The sequence below is a fragment of the Gekko japonicus genome, unplaced genomic scaffold (assembly GCF_001447785.1).
Source record: "Gekko japonicus isolate JY-2015 unplaced genomic scaffold, Gekko_japonicus_V1.1 scaffold1688, whole genome shotgun sequence".
Taxonomy (NCBI): domain Eukaryota; kingdom Metazoa; phylum Chordata; class Lepidosauria; order Squamata; family Gekkonidae; genus Gekko; species Gekko japonicus.
In genome coordinates, this window is record NW_015172057.1 from 314088 (window position 1) to 329174 (window position 15087).

Genomic DNA, 15087 nt, shown 5'->3' on the forward strand with positions numbered 1-15087 from the left:
TTCAGATTAGGGTCTGCGAGACCCAGGTTCAGATCCCCATCTTGCGGTGGAAGCTGACTGGGTGATTTTGGACCAGTCACATGCTTTCAGCCTAGCCAACCTCACAGGGTTGTTGTGCAGATAAAAAGGAGGAGAGAATAATGTAAGCTGCTTTGGTCCCCACTGTGGAGAAAGACTGTAACTTTCCTAGGTAGAGGCTGTGGGGGAGGAGTGTGGAGATGGAAAGTTGAAGACAGAGAGGCAGATAAAGGTAGGTTGGCTGTTGGGTGGGAAGGAAATTGTGTTGCCAACTCCAGGTTGGCAAATTCCTGGACATTTGAGGGGTGGAGCCTGGGGAGGGTGGGATTTGAGGAGGGGAGAAACTACAGACCAGTATAATGCCATACACTCCACCCTCCAAACCATACATGGAGGAGAGAGAGAAAGAAAGGGGGGCAGAAGGGAGAAAAAGTGTGAGAGAGGTAGGGGAGACAGGAGGAAGCCAAGGCGTGAGGAATAGGATAACCATCTCGCAAGTTTCTTGCGTGTCTCCACTTGTAATATTATGATATGCAGACAGAAAGATGGAACTACTAAAAGAAAACAAGAATCTATATCAGAAAAAGAGGTGGGCAGGACTAGAAAAACAGCAGTTAGAAGCTGGAATGAGTTTTAAAGAACAAAGACTAATGACTACAGCTATAAAGAGCCAAGTAAAATGCTATCTAGACAGATGGGAATAAGAGGACAGATTTCCAAAAAAAGAGAAGGGGTAGCTAGTGATTATGATGGATCCACATCTTGGTTATGAAGTCTAGAAGGTGAGAAGGAAAAACAGCAGCTGAGGGCAGCTTTTTAAAGCTGTTTCAGAAACCTCAGTGGGAAAAGTCTGGGGGGCAGCCAGATACACAGGGTTTCAAAAATGTGATTCTGCCACATCACCGGGGTAACCATTTCTGTTGACCTAGCAAATACCCCAAGAAAGAAGGATGGGACTGAGGTTTTGGAAATGCTTGGAAAGCAACAAAAACTCTTGAAGTTGTTTGAACAGGATCCCATCTCACCTGTAACATTGTGCCCTGGCAACCACAAACTGTGATCAGCTGCCAAGGGTACTTAAAAGTCGTGGACACTGGGAAGATAATAAAGGAAAAGAGAATAATTAGAAGAGTAGGAAATAGGATCTTGGTGTAGATTTGCAAAACTGAGTACAATGAGGAGGGGGGGGAATAAAATAAAAATTGAAATAATTACGCTGTAAAGTAATTGTTGCAGAACAAACAGGAAAGGTAAAACATCAACAAGAACTAAGCTAAGTAAAATCCTTATACCAAGATGCAACAGGGTCAGTCTGGCTGTACTGAACTAAAATATCAAGGTAGATCAAATCACTGAGACTACATTCTTCATTCTTCTTCAATTCAAATGATCCATGAAGCCATTAATCATTTTATTCCAAACCATTCATATTTCTAGTATATGATTACAACTGCCAGAATGACATATGCTCAAAGTTGGAAGCAAGATAAAGTCCCGGAGATTGGAGATTGGATTAAAAAATTACTTTTTATGGTTGAAATGGACAAGATGACAAGAGAATTTAACAATATGGAAGCAGAAGACTTTTTAGCAGATTGGAAAGATTTAAAAGACTATTTAGAGAAGAACTGGGATGTAAGAGACAACTTGTTTTGCTTTAATAATTGTTGAGTGTTAAAGTTTAACAATATGGAATACGAAATAGAGAAATTTATATATGAAGAGATTAGTTACCTATTGAACTTATAATGATAAAGGGAAGGAAGAAGGAATCTAAGAATTTTGCAGGAGGTTGTAGCACTGTGGGAAGCCATTGGGGGGGGAGGGAGGAGGGAAAATGTTGATTTTGAGTGATGAAATCCTAAATAAAAATTGTTTTAAAAAAAAGAAGAAAGAAACAATGAAGGCAGAACAACAATGAATCTCTCTCTTTTCATGTAACCATCAACCTCACTTCTGGCATGGGAAAGCCACACCCATGTAGTTTCTCTTTTTTTGGTGAGTATTGTGTGTGTGTGTGTGTGTGTGTGTGCGCCAGCGCACGTGTGCCTGGAAGTCATGGTTGACTTCTGGCGACCCTTAGTGGGACTAGGATATTTCAGAAAGGTGGCTTGCTATTTCCTGCCTCTGCATCCCAGCCCTGGTAGTCCTTGGAGGTCTCCCACCCAATTTCTTGCCAGGGTTGGCCCTGCTTAGCTTCCGAGATCTAATAAGATCTGGCTTGCCTGGGCTATCCGGGGTCAGGGCTCACCCACATCGTTTCTTAATGGACACAATTTTGAGTAGCATAGGAAGCAGGCTTGCCATTTTGCCTGGATGGAAACCGTCCCGTCCCTTTAATAGAGGCTTATGTGTATAAATTGGCAGCTAAAGCTTTTTCATCACATTGAGGTAAATAACACCACTTGGTAAATAACATTCTATTAAGCCTCTATTAAGCCTTCTGTTAACCAAGACATTTTTTTTCCTCCAGGCAGCTGGAAAACTTGAAGAAGCTGCAGTGAAATTACTCACACACCACTACTGGCAGGTGAACATGAGTACCAAGGCAGTTGCTGAGTTCAGACAAACAAATGAAATGCAGACTGATACGATGCAGCTACTATATGGCAATTCTCCCAGCACAACGAGTCTCTTTGGTTACTCCTATACTTCATTCCTTGAGTAACCTTGCATGACTGGTCAAAAGTGGTGGATGCAAATCAAAACCTGTATAAATCTAGGTACAACCTTCAACAGACCGATGTATATCCCTCCACCACAATAAAGTAAACACACAAAAGCTGAATAGCAGAAAGACAATGGGGTGGATCCAACCATCCTTAAATTGGACAGAAGTCTCCTTGGGCTGGAGAAAGGCTTCAAACTTTGCTCAGTGGAGTGGCAGGAGAGAGGCTGGATCCTCTCTAATACTCCTGTGAAAATCCACATTGACATTTGGTCACACTGGCAGGAACAAAAATATACCATGGTTGTTGTTATTATCCAATGGTTTTAATAGCTTCAAAACAAACTGATTTTAGTCTCTTGTACATACTCAACATCTTCCAACTTAAGTACATTATTACATTAACTTACTCTGAAGTAGTCACTGCATGCTGCCAGCACTGCCTTGTGGGCATGGAATTTCTGTTCCTCTGCAACAAGTGTTATATCACAGAGGATTCCGTCACTTCTTTGCTGGTTGAGGGCAGCCAAGACAGCATCATTATGAGAGCTGGACTGGCAGAGCCTCTGGCCAGTCAGCATATCTTGAATACTGCAAAAGATGAAATAAGAAAATAAACACATTATTTACAATAGCATCACAATTCAGACACTGACATTTAGAGGCAGCCGGTATTGTATAATGGCTAGAGTGTGAGTCATGTACCAAGGAGACCCAGGTTCAAATCCCTGCTCAGCCATGAAGCTCACTGGATGATCTTGAACTAGTCACCCCCTCTCAGCCTAACCCAGCACAAGTACAGTTGCGGGGCATGCCATTCTGAGCTTCTTAGAGGAAAGGCAGGATTCAAACATATAGACCAATAGACAAATTGTTGGATCCCTAAATCTGCAGATGAACATAAGAACATAAGAGAAGCCAATGTTGGATCAGGCCAATGGCCCATCTAGTCCAATGCTCTGTCACACAGTGGCCAAAAATACCAGGTGCCATCAAGAAGGTCCAGCAGTGGGTCCAGGACACTAGAAGCCCTCCCACTGTTGCCCCTCCTACACAAGCATCAACAATACAGTGCATCACTTGTCCCAGACTGAGAGTTCCTATCTATACCTCATGGCTAATAGCCACTGATAAACCTCTGCTCCATATGCTTATCTAATTCCCTCTTGAAGCCGTCCATGCATATAGCCACCACCACCTCCTGTGGCAGTGAATTCCATGTGTTAATCACTCTTTGGGTGAAGAAGTACTTCCTTTTATCCGTTCTAACCCAACTGCTCAGCAATTTCATGGAGTGCCCACGAGTTCTGGTATTGTGAGAAAGGGAGAAAAGTACTTCTTTCTCCACCTACTCTATCCCATGCATAATCTTATAAACCTCAACCATGTCACCCCTCAGAAGCTAGTAAGTATTAAATCCAAACTGAGTAAGCACGGGGCTACAACTTTAATAGGTCACTCAGTATCACAGACATAGATCAAAAGATAATTATTTTTACTAATATTTTTATCTCTGTTACTTCAGAGTTATATAATGATAGGCTTCAGTCTAGAAGGCAAGGATAAAATCACTCTTCTGCCCCTCATTCACCATATAGCCCTCGGCTGTCACTACTTTACAATTTCAGTTTCACATCTTTAAAATGGAAACAGTAGCAAACTGCTTCATATTGTTATTGGCATTGACATTTGTTATTGCCCACCTTGGATTTTGGGATTAAGAACGATAAATTCACAAATACAGGAATATTCCGTTAGGATAGTCCATTTATCTAATTAGAACATAATGGGCCACATGAGGATTAAAATGGTAATTTGAGAGCAAAAGCCAATTCTTTGTTATAAGCATATAGCAATAACCAGCAAATTACTTTTAGAATCCAAAACTTGCTTACTCAAAAGTAAAATTCATTAATTTTGATGCAACTTACTTCTAACTATGCATTCCTAAAATTACAGTTCAGTGTACTAAACTTTTATAAGTGCTACAGAAACCATATTGACAATTTACATTGGGAAAGGCACTTTACTAATTCGCTGTGAGGATCAGCTAGATCTCAAGCCACAGGACTAAAAACATGCAGATATGGGATCTGGAATCAAATAACCAGCTAGTGGGGGGAGCAGGATAGCCAGGGCAGGCACCCCGATGATGTGGACACCCAGGCACTTCCTAGTGCCCATGTCCACCAGAGAAATTGACAGGTAGGCCAGGAAAGGTGTTGTGCTGGGAGGTGCAGTTTGGCACACACTGGAGCTCAGCAAGCACCAGAGAGAGGCAAGGCAGCTGGCAGGCCGGGCTCGTGACAGCAACAGCCTTGCCTTCCTGGGGCTGACCGAGCCAGGAAAGCTAGCGTTATGAAACATTGGGGAAGGGCATGGCAAGGGGGGGAAGGTCATTGGTGGGTGTACCACAGCCCCATAGAGCCCTGGCCCAGTCTGAGGGGTACTGGGTAAGTCTGGGGCCGCTCTGCCCACAGGAATCCCTTTATTAGGTGGAAGCAGGAAAAGTTAGGGAGGAAGAGCCAGGCCTCTCCCATGTGGGCAATGGAGAGGTGTGTGCAAGAGAGAGAGGGCTGTCAGTGTTTCTAAAGTCCCCTCCTCTCTGTGGTTGACATCAGAGTTTTTCAGGAAAGGCCACTGGAAGGGTCAGCAGCAATGTTCCCTCTAAGCTCTGGAGTCTTGTGAGCAAAAATTCTACTTTGTGAGCTACTGGCATTAAAGTTGTGAGCAAGCAATTTGGCTACTGCATCAATTAGTTTGCTCTGGAGCCATCCTTCCCGAGCGACTACAAAAATGTGTGAGCTGGAGGCTAAAAAACTGTGAGCTAGCTCACACTAACTCAGCTTAGAGGGAACACTGGTCAGCAGCCCCAGACCCTGGCCCAAGGGAGGTGGTGCCAGATATCACCCAAGTGATTAACAATATAGACATTATTTAATTTTTCATTCCAACTCAAAATGGGTTTGGGAAGGGGGAAAATCTGTAAAATGTCTTTATCTTAACAGCTGCATCCACGTAAAGCAGATATTGTAGTGTGCATTGTCACTTGCCAACATATATGGTTGTTCAGAGCCCAGATTCATTGTATGTACAGGGGGTGAAAACAAAAGATTTAAAAAGGGACAGCAGAGGAGTTAAAGCAATGACTCTTACAGCAAGAAGATTTATGAACAGTACTGCTTAGGAAGAAAGTGGTCAGCCTGGCCTTTTGGAATGAGACCTCCTACAGAACTTCAGATGGCTTTAACTTTGTTGGAATTCTGCAAAATATGCAAAGCTTCTTCTTTTTTTAAAGGGCTGGTAAGAGGAGCCGTGCATGAAACTTTTCTTTGCTATCCAGAGTAAAATTTATGTAACTAGTCTGGATTGGATTCAACATTTTATTCTCTCGGCCGTGGATTTAGAGTTTTCTCAGGCTGCTGCCTAGGTTTTGGGCAGCCTGTCTTGCAGTATGTAGAGAGAAGTTGATCCTTACCCCATGATTCCTATATTCCAATGTTGGATTATTTTATTATATATTATACCAGTTTAACTCATATTTTATTCTGCGTATTCAGTTTTATTCTTTGTATTATAAGCTAATGAAAGCCGTCAAATAAATAAACTTTGAACTTTAAAAGGGCTGGATCTCCTGACACTGGATGAGAACTTGTTTTCCTAAATGGATTGTGACTTATTGTGTCTTTAGTAGCTGGTTGTAATAGCTCTCTTAAATGTTTTATTATTCTTATTTACTGGCTGCTTTGAATAGGGTACCAGATGCCTGTGAGAAAGGCGGGGTATATATGCATTTCAAATATGTAAAAAATCTAAGTCCAGTTGTCTAACATGAATTGTTCCCAAAAGACTTAAGATGGGGGGGAGCTTCACACAATTCTGAAAAAGAGAACATTTAAAATCACCTATGATGTATTTAAAACCACAGATCAGATCAATGACCTGTAAAAATGACCTCCTCTTATTCTGTGCATTATTCCCATCATAGCAGCTTTGACAGCAAGCTCATTCCTTAATCAAATCTTGTTCTGTTTCTTTTTAGTAAGCTCGGCAAAAAAAAAAAAAATCTGACTGTTCTTTCTGCTGCACTGATGATCACCCACGATAAAAACAGTCTGTAGCCAAAGTTTAAATGGCAATCTGGTGGCTGATCTATGAGAAGCAACACAAGGATGCTCAGTCATCTGCTTTCTCCCTCCCCAGCAGGAAAACAGATTGTTTTATGTCAATGTGCTCAATGTGCAAATGAGCTGAGAAAACACAGAAGGAACAAATATTTAATAGGTTAAGTCAATGTTTCTATGGGGAATACATGTGAAAGCCTATCACAACTGCAAAAACAAGACTTTGTGGACATTCCCCGGCGCTGTCATATTGATGCAATTTTGCGGAATATTTTGAAATGCATTTTGCCACACTGCCATCCTCTAGGTGAGCACTGAGTACATGGAAACACACTAAATGAAAACTGACTGGAGCAGCCCCCTTGAACAATACCTGAGGCACACCTCAGACGGCATCCTTCAGCTTTGAACTTCTGAATCTCTTGCTTCTTAATAACTGGGAAAGAAAGCAGCACACATTCCAGCTAGAGTGAAAGAAAGAAAACAACAATGAGAATTGAAGGTTCAAGAGGTAGATTACAAAAGCAGACCTTTGAGGAGGTCTAATTCAAAATCCATATACTTTTATGTCCTACAATCAATCATCCTTCCATCAAGAAAACCCTTCACCATCACAAGTTGTTTAAAAATATGCCACTTTTTGAACAGCTATTATTTAGCTTTCAATGGGAAGGCACTTCCTCTCACAGAAGGGGGGAAATTTGATTTCTGTGAATTTTCCGGTCAAGCTGCAGCCCCAGGATTAGCAATTCAGGTGTGGTGGGTGGGCTGCAGAAGACAGAGAAGACTTCTTCCCTAAAAATAACTCCACTAATGTGTTTTAGATTAACCCCTACACATGTAAAAGAATTACATTATTAAATCACATTCAGACACATATAATATAGTCCAGACAGGGAGTATTACAGACATCAGTCATCAAAAAACGTCTCTTTAAGGGAATTCCAGAGACCCAACAAAAATGAAGGTTTTTGCAGTCCATCAAAGGAAAGCAAAGAGGAGCAATTCCACAGCTTTGGGGCCCTGCTTCTAGCAACAGATGCTCATACTGCATGCAACAGTAAGTGAACCTCAGCCTGATTTAATAAGTGGCTATGGCAAGGGAGTTAACATATTTCTAAGGAACCCCGAAAGGCTTAAATAGGACCTTGCATTGGGCCCAGGAACAAACCAGTAGCTGGTATAGCTGACAAAACAAAGGCTGCATGCGCTCCCATCACATGATTTTTAACAAGAGGCAGATTGCAGAAAACAGCCAAACCAGAGAGATTCATGGCATGGAAAGCTGACGCTTTTCATGGAACCACATCAGCTGCAATGCTAGGATGGAACAATATTAACCTGCTAAACCACACAACAAGATCCATGCTGAGAGAGGGCACCGTAATTACTGTGTGCCCATTCTTCAGGCACAGTTACAACACAAAGACAAAGCAGCAGATTCAAAGAGTTGTGGAAAAGAAAACTTTAAGGCAGGTTTCCCCCAGGAAATGTATGGATTTAACAAGTGTACTGAGTCCCAATCTGTTCAATCTGTATGCATAAGGAAAATGGGATTAGATTAAGGTAGTGTTTGTTTGTTTATTTACTGGATTTTTATCCTGTCCTTTTCTGCATGCAGGGCTCAGGGCGGCTCACAACAATTAAAACACAGATAAAACAATTAAATGTTCTACAGTTATACAAAATTAATCACACCAAGATGGCCCGTAAACCTAGGAGCATGCTCCTATGGGTCTATAAAAATGCCCAAGACTAACTATGGGTAGTGGGTGATCACCCCCAGCAGTCACTGAACATACCAGATCAATGGGTGGAGCAGGGGATGCCAGAAAAACGGGATACCCATTGCCTCAACCAAAGGCCCTGTGGAACATCTCCGTTTTACAGGCCCTGCAAAACTGAAGCAGATCCCGCAGGGCCCTGATCTCACTCAGAAAAGTGGCTCTGGGGGGGCATGGCGTCATGCGATTGCAAATGGATGCTTAAAACCGCAGCTCCTCCGATAATCTCCCCCCTACAAGCAAAAAGCAGCCTCCAAAAGCGGTGATTTTGCACTCCAAGCATGGGAAAGCCTACAAAACACCCTGTTGCGCCAAAAGTGAAAACAAGGTCGGTCTCAACTTTTTCCCCGCCCCAACGCAATCCCTCTCCCTCGGGCCTTGAAATCACAGCAAAATCCAAAATGGCCGATGGGACTGATGTTTCCCCTGCAGAGGGAATAGCAGTCACAAGGGAATAATTTTTCAATACGCTCCAAAGCCTAGAGAAAAATATGGCTTCGATTACTGCTGAACTGATCAAACCACTCACAGAACAACTTGCAGACTTTCAGAAGTCATTAGACAAGGTGGCCCACACGGTAGATTCTGCATTAGAAGCAGGCCTTGCTGCACAAGAAGACACCAAATTCCTATTAAAGAGGGAAGAATGGGCCACTGAGAAGCTAATTGCCTTGGACAATTAATTTCGAGCCCATAACCTCAAATTTAGAGGCCTTCCTGAAAAAGTAGAGGAAAATGCAGAACTCTCGGTCTTTATTGCTTCCTGGCTAGCAAATGTTATGCAAACTGAACCCGGGGTTGCACCACTGCTAGATTATGCATACAGATTGGGGCCCCTTATACAGCGCCAATCTAGAGCCTGGCCACGGGACATAATAGTACGATTACCAGTTTACGTACCAAACAAACTGTAATGGCACTTGCAAGACAGAATGGCTTTATCAAGTATAAGGAGAGCAAAATCCTGGTGATGCAGGATCTTTCGCAAGAAACACTACTTAAAAGGCACTTGCTAAAGCCTATCACCACAACACTGACAAAAGCCCAAATAAAGTATAAGTGGGTCTCCTATTGCAGATTGCAAGTAGTGTACTAAGATCATGTTCTGAATGCTTCGGATCTGGATTCAGGACTTGTACTATTAAAGGCTTTACATTTAGATCCTCCAGAAGTAGATTCTCAGGAAGAAGAGCAGCAAGGAAAGCCTTACAATACATTCAGCTGGCGAAGACCTAGAAGACGACGCACTAGATGAATAAGTTTGCACTTCAATGCCTGGATTACTCATTTCTTATTGTTTGCTTCACATAGCAACTTAATTTCTGAACTAATAGTTTTCTTTACAAATGTAACTGGAGACTGTAATTTTTAAGCTTTTATCTTCCAATGTAAGGGGGGGGGTGGCCCAGTAGTTGCCCAGTAGTTATTAACCTTAAATCTGATAAGAATTTCTTTCAATACGTTAAGGTATTTTTCCTAAACATACCCAGTAGTAAGGGAGAGTGGAGCCAAGATGTTAGCTCCATCTGAGTTCAAGTTGTGTGTGTTAATGATGGCTAATCTTTCAGTTTTTCTAAATAGTCTTACCATGCTGTTAGCTCCATTTGAGTTCAAGTTGTGTGTGTTAATGGTGGTTAACCTTTACGTTTTTCTGTATAGTCTTAAAGACCTAATTTTCAATCTGCAAGGGCGATCTCAAAGTTTCCAGGAGGTTTCTAAGTGTTCTTTTTTCGCATCAATGACAAGACTTCAAACAACACTAGGCAAAGTGGTATTTTATATTAAGAGTTTAATTGATTGCAAGTATATTGATAATGTGAATTATAATGTCAAACGTTATGGCTATTATTATGGAGTCTACAAATATTAAATTTGCCTCTGTGAATTGCAGAGGATTGAACAATTTAATTTAAAGAAAACGTGCTATAAATGCCTTAATGAAACAGGGGGCAGAAATAATATTTTTACAAGAAACCCATCTTAACAAAAAGCAAACAATAGTGTCCACCTCCCCTAAACTCTCTCAACAATATTTAGCAGCAGGCTCCTCAAAATCTAGAGGGGTTGCTATCCTAATTAATAGAAATATTAGATACCAGGTAGAAAAGATTTATAGAGACCCATTAGGAAGATTCATTTTGTTAAAAGGATCTATTAGTGGAGTGAGGTTAACCTTAGTTTCTCTCTATGCCCCAAATAGTAGTCAAACAGACTTTTTGAAAGACACCTTTACCAAACTTGCAGAATTCAGTGATGATCCCTACATTATCGGAGGAGATCTTAACTTAATTGCTAACTCCTTCTTAGATAGGTCTAGAGTGAAATCGGGACAGACCCCTTTTAATAAACCTATCTCAGACTTTGACACTCAATTACCATCTCTGCTTAATCAATTTATTTAAGTGACCTGTGGAGATTAAGACATGGAAAAGACAAATATTACACATTATTCTGCGAAGCATAACGTTCATACCCACATATATTTTATTTTGGTGTCCACCAGTATTGGTAACCTATTCCCCACAGCAGACATAGGGGTCAGGCTGTGGTCTGACCATTCACCCGTATTTTGCTATATGCAAAGAACAAAATCCACGCAGTCATGTATGGAAACTTGATAATACACTTTTATTAATACCATCAATAGCAGAAGCTTTAGAAAAAGACATAAAGGAATATTTTGAGTTCAATTCCACATGTGGTACTCCGTAAAATATAACTTGGGAGGCTTTCAAAGCTGTTCTTAGGGGGAAGATTATAGCCAAGATTATATCCTATAGGAAAGAACAAGCGAAAGTGAGAGAACAAATTACTGCCAATATTGAGAGATTAGAGAGTGCTTTTAAAAAGCATTGCAAGAAAAAAATATACCAAAAGCTTTTAACTGAGCGGGGAAAAACAAGAAGCCTTGGAAGTTTCCAAAATTCAAAAGAAACTCCTATATGTTAAACAAAAATTTTGGTTTTCTGGTCCAAGAGCTACGAGGTGTTTGGCCTGGAAAGTTCGGGGGGGAAACACAGAAAACGCTATACAAGCTATTAGAGATAAATCTGGAACCTTAAAATTTACTACAAAAGACATTAAAGACAGTTTTGTAGACTTTTATAAAACACTGTACACTTTCACAAAATCTCTGACTAGTTTAACTGAAGAATTCTTTAACAAATACCCTTTACCAAAAACTTTATCAGACCACCATAAAGAATTCTTGGACCAACCAATATCACTCCAGGAAATCCAAAATACAATAAAGATGCTTAAAAATAACAAAACTCCGGGCACAGACGACTTCACAGCCGAATTCTATAAGAAATATAGCCAGCTAATTGCACCATTTCTAATGGAAATTTGCAATACTACAATACAAACAGGTACAATGCCTCCCACGTGGAATGTGGCTAAAATCATTCCTAAAAAAGGGAAAGACCCTCACTTCCCAAGCTCATACAGGCCCATTTCGCTTTTAAATACAGATTGTAAGATTTTGACAACAACGCTAGCAAACAGACCCAATAAACTGATCAGTACTTATATAGACCCTGATCAGACTGGATTTATTCCAGGTCGTGATATTTCAGATAACACGAGGAAAATTATCAATATTATTCAATTTGGCATAAAAAATCATATCAAATCGTCTTTTGTCATGTCGGTCGACATAGAAAAAGCTTTTGATACTGTAGAACCTGGCTACCTGAAAAGTTTACTAAATTATATGAATTTTGGCCCCTTTTTTCAATCTGCAGTTATGGCAATGTACCGATCCCCAAAAGCATATATACAGATTAACAATTCTGCCACAGAGATTTTCACATTGGAAAGAGGCACAAGGCAGGGTTGTCCCCTTTTGCCTCTATTATTTGCCCTGGCGATGGAGCCATTTGCTCAGGCTGTAAGAGATAACAAAAAAATACAGGGTATAGACATTGGTCCCAAACAAGTGAAACTTAGGCTGTTTGCCGATGACCTGGCTTTGACACTTACTAAACCTGAACAAAGCTTACCGGAATTGGAAAGGCTACTTTTAAGTTTTACCTTAGTTTCCGGATTTAGAGCTAATCCCTCAAAGACATTGTTGTATCCTATATATCTTCAGGAAACTCATCTGTCCTATATTAAACCTAACTACAGGTTTGCCTGGGTAGAAAAAAACTGGCAATACTTAGGCATTAAAATCCCATTGCATATTAAAGACCTTTTAAAAACAAATTTTCTCCCTTTTAAAACTTTAATAGAAGGAAACAAACCCTAGCACACTCCTCATGGATGGAGAAAATCCAGACCATTAAAACATTTATTTTCCCACAAAAATTTATATTTAATGTGCACAATACCTATAGAAATACCCAAGACTCTTTTCAAATCTTGGCAAAGGGCCATCTCAACTTTTATTTGGGATTCACTCAAATCCAGGATTACTTATATTACTTTAAAGAAACCTATTCACAAAGGTGGATTAGCTTTACCTGATTTGCCGCTTTATCATGAAGCAGTTACTCTGGTGGGACTTTTAAAGACTTATAACAGTGAATTTGAAGGCGACTGGAAACTTATGAAGCATTCATATTTGGGCAACCGAGATTTTCAGACGCTTTTATGGGAAAACCCATCTAAAAGGCCCACTAGTATCCACCAAAATCAGTTTTTGAGCACCATTTTTAAAATTTGGGATAAACGCAAGAAGTCATTGTCACCCTCACCTTCACCACTGACCTCCTTTGTAGAACAATCGTGGTTCAATCCCGCACAATCAATAGGAACTTTCGGAATATGGAAACAGAACAATTTTACCCGCTTTGTAGATGTCCTGCAAGGCCCTACATTAGCTTCTAAAGCATACCTAGAGCAAAAGCATTCCTGCCACTTACCTTGGCTGGAATATCATCAATTACATTCCTTGTGCCAATCTGCATACTATCACAAGGGATTACATCAACCCCTTACATCATTTGAACGGCTCCTAAAAAACAAACAATTATATCTTAAAAGTATAATTGCACTTCTCTATAAAATCCTACTAGAGTCACTTTCAACCAAAGCATCCCAATATCAACTCAGTTGGCAAGCAGACTGTAGTGGCATTTCCCCTGAAGGGGACTGGACGAAGATATGGGCCTCCCCTTCTCTCACTTCTAGGTCTATTCCGATAAGGTTACAGGCATTTAAAATGCTAATGCGTTGGTACATCACGCCAAGCAAAATCAACCATATTTCCCCCACATACTCACCTCTTTGTTGGAGGAATTGTGGGGAGCGCAGCTCCTTTTTGCATTGTTGGTGGAAATGTCAGATTGTGAAAAATTTGGGGGAAAGAATATTTGTTTATGTTAAAGAAATTACGGGATATGCCATTGTTAAAACACCAGAAACAGTTTTGTTAGACTTACGGGAAGACAATACTGTTCCAAAAATACACCAAGAATTAATTTCCACATTGCTAACAACAGCAAAGTACATAATTGCAGCAAGCTGGAAAGATGCCAACCCTATTTCCAGTGGACGGTGGCTTACTAAACTTTGGAAGCTTTTGACGATGGACAAAATTGCTGACTCTGTAAAGAGGACAGAAGGACAACAACTTACCTCAAATCTGCTGGTTAAATGGTCCCCATTTCTGGACTATATCCACAGTATGCCAACTAAGTAAGAAATACTTACCTGTTTATGAACTCAGCTTATGAAACTCCTAGTCAATTGTTTGTTACTCTTGTATTTGCTATTTCCTAAACAAAAGTGGTTTTTTTAATTTGAGACCTCAAACTAATTTGTGTAGGTAACCACCAGGTTTATTTGAATTGAATGATTATATTTTATAGTGTTTTATTGTTTATTGTTTAAAATTGTACAAAAACCTAATAAAATTATTTCAAAAAAAAGAAAAGAAAGAAAAGTGGCTCTGGTCAAGGCTAAACAGATGTCTTAAGGGCCAGGGATGACCAGCAGCTGCTGTTTCGATTAGCATAACGCTCTTCGAGGGACACAGCGGGAGAGGTGATCCTATAGATATGTAGGTCCCAGACTGCTCAGGGCTATGAAGGTTAATACCATAACCCTCAACTGGATTTGGTACTCCATTGGGAGACAATGCAGCTGGTGGAGCACTGGTTGGATATGCACTCTAAAAGGTGCCCCCATAAGGATACGCACCACTGCATTTTGAACCAGTTGGAGTTTGTGAATCAACCTCAAGGGCAGCCCAGCATAGAGAGAGTTACATTAATCCAGCATGGAGGTGACCATTGCATGAATCACTGTGGCTAGGTCGTGAGGAGAGAGATAGGGAACCAGTTGCCTGACTAGCCAAGATGGTAAAAAGCTGTTCTGGCAAGAGCTGTGACCTGGGCCTCCATAAAAAGCAAGGCATCCAAGATCACACCCAGACTCCTCACCGTTGGTGTCTGTATCAATGGTGCCCAGCCAAGAGTTGGGAGCTGGATCCCTAAATCCACCCCTCGATGACTCAGACACAAGACCTTCATCTTTGATGGATTTA

At 40.8% G+C, this 15087-nt stretch overlaps 1 protein-coding gene across 5 annotated transcripts in view; it reads right to left on the reverse strand.

Moving 5' to 3' along the window:
- KLHL32 (kelch like family member 32) overlaps positions 1 to 7206 on the reverse strand; it is a 108875-nt gene extending 101669 nt beyond the window's left edge. For all 5 annotated transcript variants that reach the window (XM_015420761.1, XM_015420760.1, XM_015420759.1 and 2 more), the window contains exons 1-2: positions 7184 to 7206; positions 3097 to 3277 (exon numbers count right to left, since the gene is read on the reverse strand). In XM_015420761.1, coding sequence (XP_015276247.1) covers positions 3097 to 3277; positions 7184 to 7206 — 204 coding nt within the window. The remainder of the gene's footprint in view (positions 1 to 3096; positions 3278 to 7183) is intronic.
- Between the last annotated feature and the right edge of the window lie 7881 nt (positions 7207 to 15087).